Here is a 19,156-nt window from a genome sequence, read left to right on the forward strand (position 1 = left end):
CCCCTCTAAAAGATAAATAAATATTTTTAAAAATTAAAAAAAAAAGATGCATGAACAACAGGTCCCACCAGCTGTACATTTTGACAAATAAAACATTATTAATTTTTTTAAAAGAGGCTTTCTGAGACAAACAGAAATAGAAAATTGGCAACATATTTACATTACAAGAAGCGATAACAGAAATTCTTCTAACAGAAAAAAGTACAGGGGGGAAATAGAACAACTGTAATGGCATAATTAATAAAATATATTTTTTTTAAAAGTACAGTACTGGACAGGAACTGAGATTTATACAAAGAAATAGCCCTTGAACTGGTACAAAGTATGCAATTCTTTATTTTTTACCTCCATTGCTCTAAAAGACAACTATCTAAAGCAAAAAACATATCAAGCATTGTGCATTTATAACATATATGGCAAAAATAATACAAAGGAGGGTAGAAAGTAATTAGGAGTAAACTGTTACACAAGTCTACACCACACCTGAAGCAATTAACAGTATTTGAAAGTGTGATTGAATGTATATTGTAAACTCTAGGGCAACCACTAAACATTTCTTTTTTAATTCTGAGAGTACGTTTATTAAAGCAGGGACAATGAAACAAAGAAAGGGCTTAGGACAGAAGCACCAGGAAAGAGTTTAAGCGGGGCTGCTTTGACTCTCTAGAAACATTCCAGGAAAGAAGTGAGCCAAGGCAGGGCGCCTCGGGCTCACCGAGAAGTCAGAGAAAAGGGAGCCTTGGCGAAGGACAGGGTCAGGGCTCAGTCAGAGAGGAGCTGCCACCGCCCACTGCCCCCTGGGGTGCATGTCTGTGGGGTCCTTCCTTCAGACTTTAGGAGATGCGCTTCTAAGGAGCAGTGGAAGGGAAAGGCACAGGTGTGCTCCCAGAATGGGGAGGGCCTCGACATTTTTAAAGGACATATGAATAATAAATAAGTCAACAGAAGTTGAACGTAATCATAAAATAATACTTAACAAATACAAGAATGGAAAAAGAAACAATTGGAGCCAATAGCTTTCAAAATGGTAGATTTTAACAGAATCACATCAATGTAAATGTGAAACACCGAAGTTGTCAAACTGGATGAAAATGCACAACACAACTAAAAACAAGTAAAATCCAATTTGACCACAAAGATCCAGAATTACTAACCAAACAACTGTCAACAGGCCAGCAGTGGTGGCAAACATTTAACCATCAATTGATAAAGACAGAAAATAACTCTTATTGGTAATCTCAAATCTGAAAGTAACAAGTACATCGACAAATCAACCATATTAATAGCCACCTTTAGATGTAATTCAGTGATTTAACAACAAAGCTGTTTATAGTAAATTTTACAAGGCTGAGAATTATACATTAAATCACCAAAATGCAAATTAACAGTGAAAAGTCTTGTTTATTTTCAGTCAACTGAAAATTGACTGAAATTATTTTAATAATTTCAACCAGTTATCTCTTTGAAAAGGTCACTGAAATATGTGCACATTTCACATCACATAAAAATGTAATTACTAGCCCTGGCTGGTGTAGCTCAGTGGATTGAGTGCAGGCCTGCGAACCACATGATCACAGTTCGATTCCCAGTCAGGGCACATGCTTGGGTTGCAGGCCAGTTCCCAGCAGGGGACGCACAAGAGGCAACCATACATTTGATATTTTTCTCCTTCTCTCCTTCCCTTCCCCTCTTAAAGATAAACAAATAAAGTCTTTTTTAAAAATGTAATTACTAGCCCCTGCACTCAGTCCAGCCAGCTCGCTTCAGTCTGAGGAGCTGCACAGGGCCCGCCCCCTCCACCCCCACCCCCCTTCCTGCCAACGTGGTGCTATGCTGAAAGAATGGGCCACCTCAGCACTCTGACCGCTCGCTCAGCCCTGGGGAGGGGGTACTATTCAGGCATCACACACAGGCCCGTTCTGCTGTCAGTATGTCAATTCACAAAGATTAATGGGTAACAATAGAAAATGTTACTGAAATGGTGGGAAACAACAATTTTGCAAAGGGAGCAAGGGAACTGTTGCTTACTGTAGTTTCCCTGAAGTTGGGACAAAAATGAACAAAAAGATAAGTTTGGTGCTTTAGAAAGTGTGAAACCTGCTAGTGAATTCTGTTCTCCCCTATTAGGAGAAGTAACTGAAATTAACGAAGCTCTAGCAGAAAATCCAAGACCTGTCAACAAATCTTGTCAGGAACATAACTGGCTAACAAAGATGACAGTGAATAACCCTTCAGAACTAGATGTACTAACAAGCCCTTAGCCTGGGGACAGTCCTGTGGGACTAAGCCCTAATCAAGGAGGTGGCACTGGGACCCAGTTAAACCGCAGGACACCCAGTCTGTCTGTGTCTGCCTGAGCTGGAGAGCTGCTGGGTGTAAGGAAAAGACCCTGCATATCTGATGACCAGAGTGCGGAGCTGAGAGCAGAGGAGATGCACAGAAAAGCTGTTCCCTTACCATTCTACTAAGTAACTTCCTAAGTGAGTGTATTATCTGTATTTTATTGACAAGCAAACATAGGTTAGCTGAAAGCAGTGACTTGCCTGAAGTCCACACACTCAGCGTTGAAGAAAGGACTCAAATCCAAGAGTGCCTAAGTCTGAAGGCCACATTTTTAACACTGTCTCTAATAAGTCAATTGTATAAGATCGAGGTAATTGTGACTCCTTAAAATTTTAATGGGATCCAGAATAAACAAAGCACATACATCCTTATTCAGAGAAATCTTTTCCTAATGAAGAAACTAGTATCAATTCTATGACTTACAATTTCTAAACCATTCTCAACACAAAAATGAAACATACGTGCAATTTTTTTTCTTTTAGCCAAACATCTTCCTCTATTTGACTGTTTAGTCGTCATTTTCTGCAATCCATTCTCCTCCTTCGGTTCCTGTTGAAAAACAAGTAATATGATCAGGATGGCTACCATTAAAAGTATACTCTCTCAATCTCCTCTATAGCTAAGAGGCCACTGAGTATCTGAAGAATCAGTGGTTGTAAACATTCACAGAAAACATCAGTAAAAGATCTTTTACAGCACAAAAGTAGACCTGGAGCCAATAAATATAAAAATAAAAATGTATAGTATATTGACATTATTATGTCATCCACATGCTTATGTAAAAACTGGCCCATCTACAAACAGCACCCAACCAAGTTCAGAAAAGGCTTGATTGAAGGTCTAAAAATCAACAATAATGTTTTAACTCAGTGCATATACATTTTTTAAATCAGTACTTTAAAAAGCAACAGAACAACTTGGGGAAAGTGCAACATATTTGTCAGATAAAGTGTTAATTTTCCTTATACAGTCACACATAGCATAAATACATTTCAATCAACAATAGACTACATATACTACAGTGCTCTCCTAAGATTATATTTGAACAGCCCTGGCTGGTGTGGCTCAGTGGATTTAGCGCCAGCCTTCGAACCAAAGGGTTGCTGATTTGATTCCCAGTCAGGGCACATGCCTGGGCTGTAGGCTAGTCTCCAGTGGGGGGGCGCACAAGAGGCAACCGCACTGATGTTTCTCTCCTTCCCTTTCTCCCTCCCTTCCCCTCTGTCTAAAAATAAATAAAATATTTTTTAAAAGATTATAATAAGCTGAAATATTTCTGTCTCCGCATGACACCATAGCCATTGTAACATCGTACACATTACGTTTGTGGTGATGCTGGTGTAAATATCTACTGTGCTGCCAATCATACAAAAGCATAACAAATACAACTGTATAGTGCAGTACGTAATACATAATAATGATAATAAATGACTATCTTACTGGTTTATATATTATAATATACTTTTAATCATTATTTTAGAATGTTCTTATTTCTAAACAAAGTTTACTGTAAAACAGTATGCCATGTTATACCAACAGTAACCTCACACATTTTGTGCTTACTATGTATCTCTTGATTGAACCCTTTTCTCTTATATTTGATTAATCTGTGTTGTTTTGTACAGTAACATGCTGTACAAGCTGGTGGCCTAGGAGCAACAGGCTATACCATATAGCTTAGATGTGTACTAAACTAAACCTTCTAGGTTTGTATAAGTACACTCCATGATATTCACACAGTAAAATCTCCTAACAACACATCTCTCAGCATGTGTCGTTAAGCAGTGCATGACTATATACAAAGAGCCCTTACAAATCAATAAAAAGACCAATATTTAGCCTCTTCCCATAGGAAATGACATAATAAGACACTTCATAGGAAAACATACACAATGGCTGATAAGAATATGGAAAGATGCACAACTTCACTTTAGATATGCCAATCAAAACAATTACATAGACTTTTTTTTCCCTACACTAGGTAAAAATAACATATTTTACAAAACACTGTGGGAAACAGGTACTCACATACCACTGATGGGATAAAGTGGATGCAATAGGTTTAGAGGGCTAATCGGCAATAACCACTAAAATCGTAAATACACACGCTCTCTGTCCAGCAATGCTGCTAGGAATTTATTCTAAAGAAATGCTCACACATTAACATAAAGATGTGTGTACAGTAATTTTCAGAGTAGAATATTTTGTTAGTGTAAGACTGTAAACAACCTCAATCAATGCTACTCAAAGTATGATATACAGGTGGCAATCAGTACACTGCTTGTTATTAGTCTGTAGCAAAATAAACATGGAAACTTTTATAGCAATTTGACATTGCTAGAACATCCATGCAGGATATCAGGCCTTCCATGGTAAAAGCCGCAGACTAGTCATTTGCAAAAGCACCAAATTATAATATGTGATAGTTTAAGATTAGTTATTTATTAAAATTCAAAGTATATAAATACCTGGAAAAAACATTTATTTATAACAGTATATTAACTATAATTTTTGTAGTTAATTTTTAATAAAGCCTATTTTTGAATTATACTTTATACTGTTAGTTAAATAAGAGAAGTTCATTATGACCCAGAGATTCCACTTCTGGGAATTCATCCAAAGAAACCTGGAACACTAATTAGAAAGAATATATGGACCCCTATGTTCTTTGCAATGTTATTTACAATAGCCAAGATTTGGAAGCAGCCCAAGTGTCCATCAGCAGATGAGTACATAAAACAACTATGGGACATTACCACAATGGAATTCTACTCAGCCATAAAAAAAGAAGAAAATTTTACCTTTTGCAACAGCATGGATGGTCTTGGAAAACATTATGCAAAGTGAATTAAGCCAGTCAGAGAAAGACAAGTACCATATGACTTTACTCATGTGTAGAATCTAACAAACAAACTGAACAAGCAAAATAGAAACAGACTCATAGACAGCAAGCTGACAGCTCATGGTGGGGTACAGGGTGGAGGGATCGAGCAAAAAAGAACTCATGGACATGAACAACAGTGTGGTGATTGTGGGAGGGAGGCCATGGGTGAAGGTGGAAGAGGACATAAGAGGGATAAATGGTAATAAAACTATTCTAAAAAGAAGGACTTCGGTAAAGATGGCAGTGTAGGCAGACACAGCTCGCCTCTTCACACAACCACATTGTACTTACAACTAATATACAGAACAACCATCGCTTAGAACCATCAGAAATCAAGTTGAACAGAAGTCTGACAACTACAGAATTAAAGAAACCACATCCATCCGGACTACTAGGAGGGGAACAGACCAAAAAATGGCTCATCCCACACCCACGTGTGGTGAATAAAAATTCAGGAGGGATATGGGGGAAGCGGGGAAGAATCCCAGTCCCACACCAGGCCCCCCAGCTCAGGATTCCAGTGCCAGGAAGAGAAGACCCCAAAACTTCTGGCTACAAAAACCAGGGGGGATTCAGTCGGTGGACGAAACTGCTGGAGCCCAAAGCAGTTCCTCCTAAATAACCCACACACAGTCTCCCCTACTCAAGACTCACTCCCTCTGAGCTCCAGCACCGGGGTAACAGCTTGAAAGGTATAGAGGGAGAAACTGAAGTGCCTGGCATCAAGGTGAGCAGAGGCCACTGTCCCTTTTCTAAACCCTCCCCACACAAAGCCAGTAGACTGGTGCCATATCTGAGACTCCATCAACCTGGCTAAAACTGTTTGACTCACCTTGGAGAGCCCCAGAGACGCTGCCCCACCCAACTTATGGCTGGACCCAAGCTGCTTTTCCATATAAATGGATGGTCTCCATGTGAAGTTGTTTCACAACTTCCTAAATCCTCTCAAACAAGCAACAGCTATCTTCAGAGAGCCTCAGGCCTGGCACTAGCAGCAACCAGATTAGAACCATAGGCTGGCTTGGCCTAGGAATCCCTAGGCCAAGTAGCAGCCATCTCAAACAGCTTTATAGCTCAGACAGGGTGGCCCCGGGGCAAAACAAGGCAGGGGACTGACCTTGGCCTGTACCACCTGGGAAACCTCAGAGTATGCACACCCATGGTGTGCTACAGCTACAGACCATGGAGGAGCACCACCACCCTGCCCTTGCACAGCTTATGCTCCATAGACGATGGAGTTTGGTGGTCAATGGTCACAGCCAATTCTTGCAATGAACTAGCCAAGTAAATCCCTCCCACTGACCTGCCAACAGCAATCAAGGCTCAACTACAAGAGGAGGGAGTACTCAGCCCACACAAAGGGTGCACCTCAAGTACCCAGCTTGAGTGATAGGGGAGGCTGTGCCACTGGACTCTACAAGACACCTACTACATTAGGCCACACTACCAGGACATGGAGTCAAAGCAGCTCTACGAAATATATAGAAACAAACACAGGGAGGCTGCCAAAATGAGGAGACAAAGAAACATGGCCCAAATGAAAAGACAGATCAAAACTCCAGAAAAAGAGCTAAATAAAATGAAGATAAGCAATCTATCACATGCAGAGTTCAAAACACTGGTTATAAGGATGCTCAAGGAACTTAGTGAGAACCTCACTAAGCATAAATAAGACAGTAAAAAAACGAAGGATTCATTAACTGAAATAAAAAACAATTTACAGGGAAACAACAGTAGAGCGGATGAAGCTGAGAATCAGATCAATGATATGAAACATAAGGAAGCAAAAACAACCACAAAGAACGACAAGAAGAAAAAAGAACCTCCCCAAAATGAGGTCAGTATAAGCAGCCCCTGGGACAACTTCAAGTGTTCCAGCATTGGCATCATAGGGGGGCCAGAAGGAGAAGAGAAAGAGCAAGAAATTGGGAAGCTATCTGAAAAAATAGTGAAAGAAAACTTCTTAATTTGGTGAAGGGAATAGACATGCAAATCTAAGAAGCACAGAGAGTCCCAATCAAAATGGATGCAAAAAGGCCCACCCCAAGACACATCATAATTAATATGCCAAAGGTTAAAGATAAAGAGAGAATCTTAAAAGCAGCCAGAGAAAAATAGTTAATTACATACAGGCAAGTTCCCATAAGACTATCAGCTCATTTCTCTAAAAGGCTAGAAGGGATTGGCAAGAAATATTCAAAGTCATGAAAAAGCAGAGACCTAAGCCAAGATTACTCTACCCAGCAAAGCTATCATTTAGAATTGCAAAGCAGGTAAAGAGCTGCAGTCAAGGAAAAACTAAAGGAGTTCATCATCACCAAACCATTACTATATGAAATGTTAAAGAGACTTTTTAAGAAAAAGATCAAAACTATGAACAATAAAATGGCAATAAATACATCTAGCAATAGTTGAATCTAAAAAACTAATGAAAGAGCCTCTGGAAGAGCACAAGAATAAACCAGCCATGGAAACATTAGGCTGTACTGACAGGCCACTTGAGGTTTGCGGCCTTCAATATGATGCGAACTCAGTGGGCACTGTTGGGCTGTGGAGGTAGGAACACAGAAAAGGTGAAGGGCTAGATTTCACAAACACTGGGTTTTGCTGGGAAGCACGAGAGATTAGAAATAAGTTGAGGGACTCTTCAAAGCAACTGTTAATGTGGTAATTGTGAGATTTAAGTTAGGCAAGAAGGAAATTGAGGACCTGACAGGATAATGGACGGAAAAGGTGACAGTCTGGAATTAGATGTCCTGGAGGGGCTGAAAAATTATTGGAGTTAGGGTGCTAGAGGGTGTGAGTTGGAAAAGGCAGGTGGTGATGATCAGAGAAATGGACTTTTGAACTTGAGATCTTGCAAGTGGCACAGTTATTACTGACAGGCTCAACCAGGGCTTCTCAGCAGAACCATGAAACATAGAAAATGAACAGATTGTTCTACTTCTCCCAAGGAGGGTACAGAACTGGTACCAAACACTCTAAATGCAGCAGAGAGAGGTTAACTCATCACATACAGTGGATGCCTTAGGGCATTAGGCTTGCTTCTCTCTCAGATCCCCCTCGAGAAAGGCCAGGATGGTATGATCCATAGGACTAGCCAAGCAACTGAGAGGCAAGCATAGGGAATGGAGCATACCTTAGACTGAAACTTATAAAAACTGCCACTTCATATGCTTCAGTCTAATATAGTTTGTAGATACTGAAATCACCAAGAATGATGGCTGCAGTGGTGAAGAGAGAGACAGTCAGTGACATGTTCAAGTTTTCAGTGAATGACGGGAAGTGTGGGGGACCGGCAACCAGGAGGACAGGAGGTGACTGCTTCGAGGTGGGTAGCAGGGGTAACACGTGGTTTGTGCTTTGAACTAGGTCTTCCCAGTGGACTGGAAGCAACAGCGAGGAGGAAGAGGATATCCACCCCGACTCCAGGTCAGTAGCGCTGTGATGTAAAGAAGAAACAAGCCAATGCTTGAGAAGGTACGAGGAGAAGCAGTGCCCTCCTAAGAGGACAGCCTTCTTTCAGTGACAGCAAGAGGATGAGAACTTTCAGAGGAGGCTGAGCAAGCACGTCAGGGGTTTTGTCCACCAGTGACACGAATTCCAGAAGACGTTTGTTTCCAGAGTAGGCGTGGACGACCGAGTCAGGTTAGAAAAGTGCCCCCAGAGGACAGGTCAGAGTCATGTAGGGATGGGAAGCTAGGTAGTGAGAGAGGCCAAGGAGCCTTGAATTTCTCAAGATGTCCAAGGTGAACAGACTGATGGCCTGATACTACTGCATTAGTCCTGGTTGTCTCTTAAAGGAGCAGTGCTAACCAGTAGAACTGTCTTCAGGGACAGAGATGTTCCAAATCTCTGGGGTCACGTATGGAAGCCAGCAGCCACATACCTATTCATTACTTGAAACGAGGCTGAAGCAACACCCACAAAGATAAAGAGAACATCAGTGAACTGTGGGACTATTTCAAGCAGCCAATACACAGGTAACTATAGTCCCTGAAGGGGGCCAATGGCAGAAATTATATTTGACAAAATAATGGCTTAGAATTTTCGAAATTTAATAAAAACTAAAAATCTACATACCCAATAACTTCTGTGAACCACAGGCACAAAAAAAATCCTCATAAATAAAAAACACATCATAACCAAACTGTTTAAAACCAAAGATAAAAATAAAACATTAAAATCATCCAGACAAAAAATATGTATTATATTAGATTTCTTGCTCACAATAATACAAGCAAGAAAGCAATAGAGCAAATTCTTTCAAAATAATGAAAGAAAAAAGTTATCAACCTAAAATTCTACAACCAGCAAAAATCTTCCAAAAAAAGACTACTAAAGGTAATGTGGTATCCTAGATTGGATCCTAGAACAGAAAAAAAGGAGTAGTGGAAAAACTGAAAAAACAACTGATGAAATCCAAACAAAGTCTAGAGCTTCATTAATAGTAATATATATATATTATACTATCTTAGTTCTTTTTTATTTTAATTTTATTTGCTCTAAAAGGAAATTTAATCTTTTTTCTGATTAATTTTTTTTCACATTTTTTTTATTGTTGTTTAAGCACAGTTGTCTCCACTTCCCCCCATCACTTAATGTCTTAGTTGTGACAAATGTACTATAGTTATATAGCGGGGAACTTAGGAGATAGTTAGTGAATAGTATCATTCCAGTGTTTTACAAAGGTAAATTATTCCAAACTAAAAATTTTACTGAAACATAAAGATGAAATGAAGATTTTTCAGATGCATTAATGCCGAAAGAACCCATCACCAGCAGACCCACTCACAAGAAGTGTAGACCTTCAGGCAGCAGGGAAAACTGTTATGGTCTGGACTGTCTCCTCTGCAGAAAGTATGAGGAGTGCTAACCCCCAATATGACAGGATTTAGAGCCTCCCCTCTAGGGGGTAATGATCATTAGATGAGATCATGACACTGGGCCCTCATGATGGGATCAGTGCCCCTACAGGAAGAGACACACAGTGCACACAGGGAGGAAAAGCCATATGGGCACGCAGTCAGAAAGCCACTACCTGCAACCCTCAGAGGGAATCCTCAGCAAACAATGCCCCTGCTGGCACCTTGCTGTTGGACCTCTGTTAGTCCACAGGTTGGAGAAAATAAATTTCTGTTAAAGCTATGGTATTTTGTCAGGGCAGCCCCATAAGACTGCCCTGATTTACATGATACCAGATATAAATACGAAGTTACACAAAGGAACGAGGAGCACCAAAAATGGAAACTACATCATAAATATATTAAGATTGTTTCTCTTCTCTTCAAAAAATAAACTGCCCAGACCTGGCCAGGTAGCTCAGTTGGTTAGAGCATCATCCCCACATGTGAGATTGCACGTTCAATCCCTGGACAGGGCGCACGCAACAATCAAGGAATGCATAAATAGGAGGTACAACAAACTGATGTTTCTCTCTATATAAAAATCAATAAATAAAATAATAAAAATTAGAAAAAGATAAACTGCCTGTTTAAACAGGCAGCTTAAAATTGCTGTTAAAATAATTGCTGTTAAAATAATAGCAATGTATTATGGGGTTTAGAATGCAGGTACAAGTAAGATACAGGACAACAGTAACAAAGTTCAGGGGGAAGTAATAAAAGCAAACTATCATAAGATGTTTACATTATACATAAAGTAGTATAACATCATTGGAAGGTAAACTGTGATAAGCTAAATATGCATACTAAAAACCCTAAACAAACCACTAAGATGAGCTTTATATCAAGTCAAAAATAGAGATAAAATGAAATGATTAAAAAAATACCTGATCAGAGTGGGAGGTGGGGGAGGGAGGGAATGGAGACAACTATACTTGAACAACAATTTTTTAAAAAACAATATGATTAATCCACCCTGACCAGGTGGCTCCATCGTTGGAGCATCATCCCATACACCAAAAGATTGTCGGTTAAATCCCCAGTCAAGGCATATACCTACGCTGCGGGTTTGATCCCTGGTCAAAGTGCATAAAGAGGAAACCAATCAATGTTTCTCTCTTATATAGATGTCTGTCTGTCTGCTTCTCTCTTCCCCATAATCCCCAGCAATAAAAAAAACCCTCAGATAAAGATAAAAAAATAAGAGTACATACTGATATCTAAGCTATCTTTCTTAATGGGGTAAGCAGATACTAAGAGCAAAACAAATGCTGTGAGATTCAAGAACTGATCCTCTAAATGATGGGGCGGGGGGGGGGCAGTATAGCAGACAAGAGTATATTTTCCTATTTGCAGGAAAGCAAAGACTTGTATCCAAATGAAATACTTCAAAGTGACAACTGTGAATCTTAAAAATGTGGAACTGAAAATTGAAAAAGGTAAGAATAAATAAATCAAATTCACTGACTGGTCCCATGGACGGTTTTGGTACTAAAAATATCCACTGGCTACTTACCCTTGTGGGCATCTTCTTTCAGGCAGTGAGCAAATGCTCCAACTAGCACCGAAGAAGTGCTTTTGTGACACAGCACATATTTCGTATTCTCTTATATAAATGTGTCTCTTATAAGTCTACCAGCTTTAGAGAGGAATGGTTTGAGGTGAATTTCTTATTTTTACTAACACACTATATTAAGTAGCACTTTGAATCTAGAAATAATGTATAAATTTTAAAAGATTATCTGGTAATTTATACACAACATTTTTGTCATAAAATATCAACAGACGCTTTTAAAAATAACAGTAATAACAGTTACCACATATTGCATACTCATTGTGTGCCAGGCACTCTATATACATTACCTCATATAATTCCTGTGTGAGAGTATCATTGCCTCCATCTCACTGATGAGAAAACTGACACCCAAACAGTGTAAGTCAAGAATAAAACTAGCTCTGCCCAAGCATAAAACTCCAGGTATTCTTTTCTTTCCCTTTTGATTTCTTGTTATTACTTTGTTAACATGAAGAAACTATAAGAGGAAAAGACAACTACTAGGGTTTCTACCCACCTAAGTCAGTCAGCTTTACTCCCCGCCATTCTGAGACTGCATCCTGAACATTCACAGTGTCAGTTACCATCTACTGAAGTACCACTCTAGAAAACTTTACTGATGTCATGCCTAAACCTCACAACAATCCTCCAGTGTATTATTAGTTTTATATATAATATAAGTTTTATATATATTAGTTTTATATATAATATAACAATTATATTATATATAATAAAAAGTTCAGAGAGGTCACATAGTAAATGAGAATTCTAACACAATGCAGGGTTTGCAAAAGCGCATTTCTGATCTCCTAGGGACTTGATAAGAGTGAGAATAGAAATGATCAGCCCAAGTAACTACTCAGCAAGGCAAACTATGACAAAGCCCCAGTGATACTGGGTTTGTGCCATTATCTTTATGTTAAAAAAAAAAAAAAAAGACATTTTCTGGCTTCTTTTGCACCAGGAACTAAGACATTTTCTTAAAGAAATGTTCAAATAAGAGAGGATCAACAAATAAAATCTGATACAGATATTTTTTTGAGAATGCCTACTAGTGCAAGCAAGCATTATTACTAAGTATTCCAGATAAAGAATTCCTGCTTCCAGGAAATCATGGTGCAGTAATGAAGGCAGAAAAACACAATGGCAACTTCAAAACAGCGTGACAACTAATACTAAAGAAATAAGCGTAGGTTCTATAGGAGCATAATAGATAGCCGATTGACCCAGTCTTGGAAAACCTGCAAGGACCCCCCAGAGGAAATGATACCTAAACTGAAAGACAAACTGGAGTTAGCACTGTCAGTAGTGCAAAAAGCAAAACAACAACAACCCAAAATCAAATGATTCATTCAATTTTTCAATTTCCAAGGCCAAATAACTGCATTCCCAAATGACTCTACCATCTATTTATTTATATTCTTTAAAAGTCTTTTAAAAAATGCACAAAAGTAACAAGACATTAAAAGAACATAAAGTATATATTAAAAATCAATTAATAGGACAGTTTTATGAGCAAGTGCTAGTAAACCTGAAAGCACAGATCATTCCCTTACTATCTAAACTGTGGTAGGACATAAAAAACAATGAAAAGCTTCCCTTCTATTTTATAGCATAAACCAGGAATGAAAATCTGATATAGTACCAAAAAAGCCCACAATTATGCAAAATCAATGCCACTGGGAATACAGATGCCAAACTCCTAAATGATATATTGAGAAAGCAAATTCAATATTATGTTAATGTAATAATACTTCATGACCAAGTAAAATTTTCTCCAGAAATGCAAAGATGTTCCAACATTAGAAAATGTATTTTCCTGCCCTGGCTGGTGTAACTCGGTAGATTGAGCTTGGGCCTGGGAACCAAAGGATCCTGGTTCAATTCCCAGTCAGGGCACATGCCTGGGTTGTGGGCCAGTTCCCAGCAGGGGCCAGTTCCCAGCAGGGGTCCCACAAGAGGCAACCATACATTGATATTTCTCTCCTTCTCTCCTTCCATTAGCTTCTAAAGATAAATAAATAAATAAATATCTTTAAAAAATGTATTTTCCTGGCTGGTGTGGCTCAAAGGATTAAGCGCCAGCCTGCAGACTGAAAGGTCACCTGTCCAGTTACCAGTCAGGGCACATATGCCTGGGCTGCGGGCCAGGTCCCCAGTTTGGGGTGTACAAGAGGCGACTGATCGGTGTTTCTCTCACACATCAATATTTCTCTTCGTCTCTTTCTCCCTCCCTCCCCCTCTCTCTAAAAATAAATAGGTAAAATCTTTTTACAAAGAAAAGAAAATGTATTAATGATCTATTTATTAACTGATTAAAGGAGAAAGACTACACCATCATCTTGCTCAGCAATGAAAAGGCATTTGATTAGACATCCATTCCTAAAAGTACTAATAGGAATAAGCAATTAAAGGATATTTCTGTAATATAATAAATAACAGAAATATGAAACAAATAGCAAAACCTCATAATACTTCTACAATTAATTTCAAAATCAAGACGAAGATATACTCTATCACTGATAATAATCAACATTATTCTGAAGGCTACGTTTAATGTAATGAAACCAAAAATTAGGTAGAAGTACTACAAAGGAACACAGAAAAGATCATTATTAGCAGATACAAGTGCCTACCTAAATAACCCAAGATAATCAACTGAACAATGATTTCAAAATATATGACAGATAAATAGGTCAAAATCAAAAAAAGAACATTTATAGACAAGATTTCAATTTACAATAAAGACAAAATTTCAAATCTTTGGAAAAAGGGTAGATTATAGAAAAATGTTCGTAGAAGTGTCTACCACTGAGACTCAGTTTTGCAATATATATGCACATGGTTTAGATACACATACAAAAATGGTAGAATTGTAAGGAAAAGCGTGGAAAGATGCAGTGGTGACCTTTACGTGGGTGGAAAGGGATGCAACTAGGGATGGTCATACTAGGTCTAAAGACCTTCTAAAATGGAGAATGCAGCTACTCAGATTATATTTTAAAACTACACATTCATGCCCTAGCCAGGTGGCTCAGTTGGCTGGTGCACTGTCCCATATACAAAATGGATCCAGGTTCAATCGCTGGTCAGAGCACATACCTAGGCTGTGGATTTGATCCTCAGTCTGGGAGCATACAGGAGGTAATTGATCAATGTTTCTCCCTCTCCCTCTCTTTCCCCCTTCCTCTCCCTCTAAAATCATAAAAACATCCTCAGGTGAGTATTTTAAAAAACACTGAAGGAAGAAATTGAGGAAGATACAAATAAGTAGAAGAATATACTGTGTTCATGGATTAACATCATTAAAATGTCAATACTACCCAAAGCAATCTACAGATTCAACGCAACTCCTATTAAATACCAATGGCATATTTTGTAAATCTAGAACAAATATTCAAAAAATTTATATGGAACCAAAAAAGACCCTGAATGGCCTCATCAATCTTGAGAAAGAAGAACAAAGTTGGAGGGATCACAATACCTGGTATCTAACGATACAGTGCCACTGTAATCAAAACAGTCTAGTACTGGCATAGAACAGACACATGGACCAATGGGATAGAATAGACAGCCCAGAAATAAACCCAAATCTCTATGGTCAATAAATATTTGACAAAGGAGGCAAAAGCACACAGTGGAGTAAAGACAGTCTCTTCAATAAATCGTATTGGGAGAACTGGTCTAGTATAATATTTGGAAAAAAAAATGAAGCTAGACCACCAACTTACAGCATACACTAGAATAAACTCAAAATGGATAAAAGACTTATATTTAAGTTGCAATCCCATAAAAATTCTAGAGGAAAACATAGGCAGTAAAATTTCAGGTATCTCGTGTAGTAATATTTTTGCCAGTATATCTCCAAAGGCAAGGGAAACAAGGGAAAGAATAAACAAATGGGACTACATCAAATTAAAAAGCTTCTGCACAGCTAAAGAAATCATCAACAAAATGGAAAGGGAACCCACTGTATGGGAGAACATATTTGCCAAGGATACACTGGACAAGGATTTGTTTTTGTTTTTGTTTTTTTATTATTTTATGGTTGTTCACGTACCGTTGTCTGCATTCCACCCCCCGCCAGCCATCCTCACTTCCCTCCCCTGACTCCACCTGCCTCGGTTTTATCCTTTAAGAGTTGTTCCTGTTCAACCTACAGGTTCACATGACTCCACACCAGGAAGACAAACACTCTGATCAGAAAACAGACAAAGGACCTGAACAGACTCTTCTCCAAGGAGGACATGCAGAGAGCACAGAGACATATGAGAGGATGCTCAGCATCACTAGCCATCAGAGATACAAATTAAAACCACAACGAGATACCAACTGACACCTGCCAAAATGGCCGTCATCAATAAACCAACAAACGAGTGTTCGCAGGTTGTGGAGGAAACGGAACCCTCATGCACAGTAAGTGGGAATGCAGACTGGTGCAGCCACTGTGGAAAACAGTAGAGTTTCCTCACAAAATTAAAAATGGAACTGCCTTTTGACCCAGCAATTCCACTTCTGGGTATATAACCAGAGAATCCTAAAACACCAGCTCAAAAGAACATATGCACCCCAATGTTCATAGCAATGTTATTTACAATAGCCAAGATTTGGAAACAGCCTAAGTGCCCATCGGTAGATGAGGAGATAAAAAAGCTGTGGTACATTTACACAATGGAATACCACACAACAGTAAAAAAAAAAAAAAAAGAAGAAGAAGAAGGAATTCTTATCTTTGCAACAGCATGGATGAAACTGGGGACTATTATGCTAAGTGAAATAAGCCAAGCAGTGAAAGACAAATCCCATATGGTCTCCCTTATAACTATACTCTAAGAAACAAAATAAAACAAGCAAAACAGAATCAGAGGCAAGGAACAGATTGAGAGCTGCGAGAGGGGAGGTGAGAGGTTCGGAGGGTGAAAGAAGGTGAAGGTATTAGACAAGAACATAAATGCATCATCCATGGACATGAACAATGGTGTGAGGATTGACTGTGGGAAAGAGGAGCTGGGGGGAGGGGGGCAAAGAGGGAAAATTGGGACAACTGTAATAACATAAATGATAAAAAAAAAACCTATATAGTCACATTTTATGTACTTTCTTATATGTGTGACATAGTTGACAATTTTTTAATTTTAATGAAATGGATACATATGTGCTGTTATGGAAAGAGCTCCAAGAAATATTAAGTGAAAAAAGCAAAACTGTATGTGTAGCATAATGGTATATGCATAAAGATTTTTTTTTTTACCCTGACTGGTGTGGCTCAGTTCGTTAGATGTCATCCTATAAAGCAAAAGATTGCCAGTTTGATTCCGGTCAGGGCACATGACTAAGTTGAGGGTCCCATCCCTAGTAGGGGCATGTATTAAGAAGACAACCAGTCAGTGTTTCTCCTTCACATCGATGTTTCTCTACCCCTCTTTCTCCCTCCCTTACCCTCTCTCCAAAAATAAGTAACTGAAATATTAAAAACAAAAAGCAAAAAAACCCACCCTGGCTAGTGTGGCTCAGTGGATTAAGCCTATGAATGGAAAGAAAGGTTGCTGGTTCAATCCCCAGTCAGGGCGCATTCCTGAACTGGGGTTGGGGAGGGTCAGGGAGGACGGGGGTGAGGGGGAGGCACATGAGAGGCAACCGACTGGTGGTGTCTCTCTCACACACATGAACACACTGATGCTTCTCTCACTCTCTCCCTCCCTTCCCCTCTCTCTAAAAATAAATAAAATCTTTAAAAAAGAACTTTTTTTCTGAAACAAAACAAAAAAAATGCACACTGACTGAAAGGTATACCTCATTGTATACCTTTCTATACCGTTTTGTTTTCAAACAGTTTTTATTCTGTTTTGATTTTTCTAACATGTATATAACTTTTCAATATATCTGTGTGTGGTAGAATTGATTGGCTATTTTTTAAAAATACTTTTACATGTAAAAAAAACTATTTTCACAAAAATCCTAATTAAAAACTGATGAGGAAATTCAAAAAAATAATCAAATACCCAATAGAGGTATGAAAGAATTCTCAATCTTCCTGATTATTAAAAATATACAACTTTCTTAATTAATGAAATAGGAAAAAATTTAAAGAGTGAAACAGTCTTGGCAAGGGGACAAACGAGGAATATACTGCTAATAAGAATATAAATAAGATTACATACACTAAAATGTGAAGGTTCTGATACAGTGTATGATTAAAATTCTAAACTGAGCTTGCAGGTATTATGGTCATAAATTTTTAAGCAATTGAGTACAAACATCAAAAATCTGAATTCTTTAAAAGACAGTGGGAGTGAGCTAAGTGAAATGTAGAAAGAAAAAGCTGAAGGCAGAGAACCAAGTTCATAGTCTGTTGCAAGAATTCGAGTAACAGATAGTTAAGAAAAGAAGTGGAGCAACGAGAGTAAACGAATGCCCAGGAATAAACTTAGCAAAGGATGTGAAAAACCAGTACTGAAAACTACATTTGGAGAAACTGAAGACACCAGAGATGAAAAGACATTCCATGGTCATAGGCTAGAAGAATCAACATAATTAAAATGGCATACTACCCGAGGCCACATACAGAGTCAATGCAATCCCCATCAAAATCCCAGTGGCATTTTTCAAACAAATAGAATTTAAAAATTGTCAAATTTATATGAAACCACAAAAGACCCCAAATAGCCAAAACAACCCTTACAAAAAGAACAAAGTGGAAAGTATCACACTCCTGATTTCTAATCATACTAAAAAGCTACAATAACCGAAACAATATGGTATTGGCAGAAAAATAGACACAGAGACCAATGAAGCAGAATTGAGAGCCCAGAAATAAACCCACGTGTAATGGGCAACTAATTTTCAAAAAAAGAGCCAAAACATACACAATGAGGAAAAGAATAAGAAAAATTGTAGTACCTTGACTAAGTATTCATTATACTTAAATTTAAAAAGACAATAAAATACTTCAACAAAAAGCCTCTTTAATAAATGGTGCTGAAAAAATTGGAAAGCTACATGCAAAAGGATGAAAACTACACTATCTGACACCCTATACAAAAAATTAACTCAAAATGATCAATAAACTAAATATAAGACCTGAAGCAATTAAATACCTAGAAGAAAACATATGTACTAAACTTACGAACCTTGGTCTCAGAGACGATTTTACAAATTTGACCCCAAAAGCAAGGAAAGTAAAAGCAAAAATAAATGAATTGAACTATAACAAACTAAACGGCTTCTACACAGCAAAGGAAACCAACAACAAAACAAAAAGAAAACCAACTAAATGGGAGAAGATATTTGAAAACAATACTTCCAATAAGGGGCTAACATCCAAAATATATAAAGAACTTACACAATGCAACAGAAAAACAAACAACCCAATTAAAATAAGGGCCAAGGACCTGAACAGACTTTTTGCAAGAAAACAAACGGCCAATGAATACATGAAAGGATGCTCAACTTCACTAACCATAAAGAAAA

The 19,156-nt window shown here is 38.3% G+C and overlaps 1 protein-coding gene across 2 annotated transcripts in view; it reads right to left on the reverse strand.

The window, feature by feature from the left end:
* Nucleotides 1–19,156, reverse strand: part of UIMC1 (ubiquitin interaction motif containing 1) — a 111,381-nt gene that overhangs the window by 83,173 nt on the left and 9,052 nt on the right. For both annotated transcript variants that reach the window (XM_053663466.1, XM_037164027.2), the window contains exon 3: nucleotides 2,805–2,892. In XM_053663466.1, the coding sequence (XP_053519441.1) occupies nucleotides 2,805–2,892 (88 nt within the window). The remainder of the gene's footprint in view (nucleotides 1–2,804; nucleotides 2,893–19,156) is intronic.

This window comes from Artibeus jamaicensis, unplaced genomic scaffold, assembly GCF_021234435.1.
Source record: "Artibeus jamaicensis isolate MK-2021 breed Jamaican fruit bat unplaced genomic scaffold, CSHL_Jam_final contig_1085, whole genome shotgun sequence".
Taxonomy (NCBI): Eukaryota; Metazoa; Chordata; class Mammalia; order Chiroptera; family Phyllostomidae; genus Artibeus; species Artibeus jamaicensis.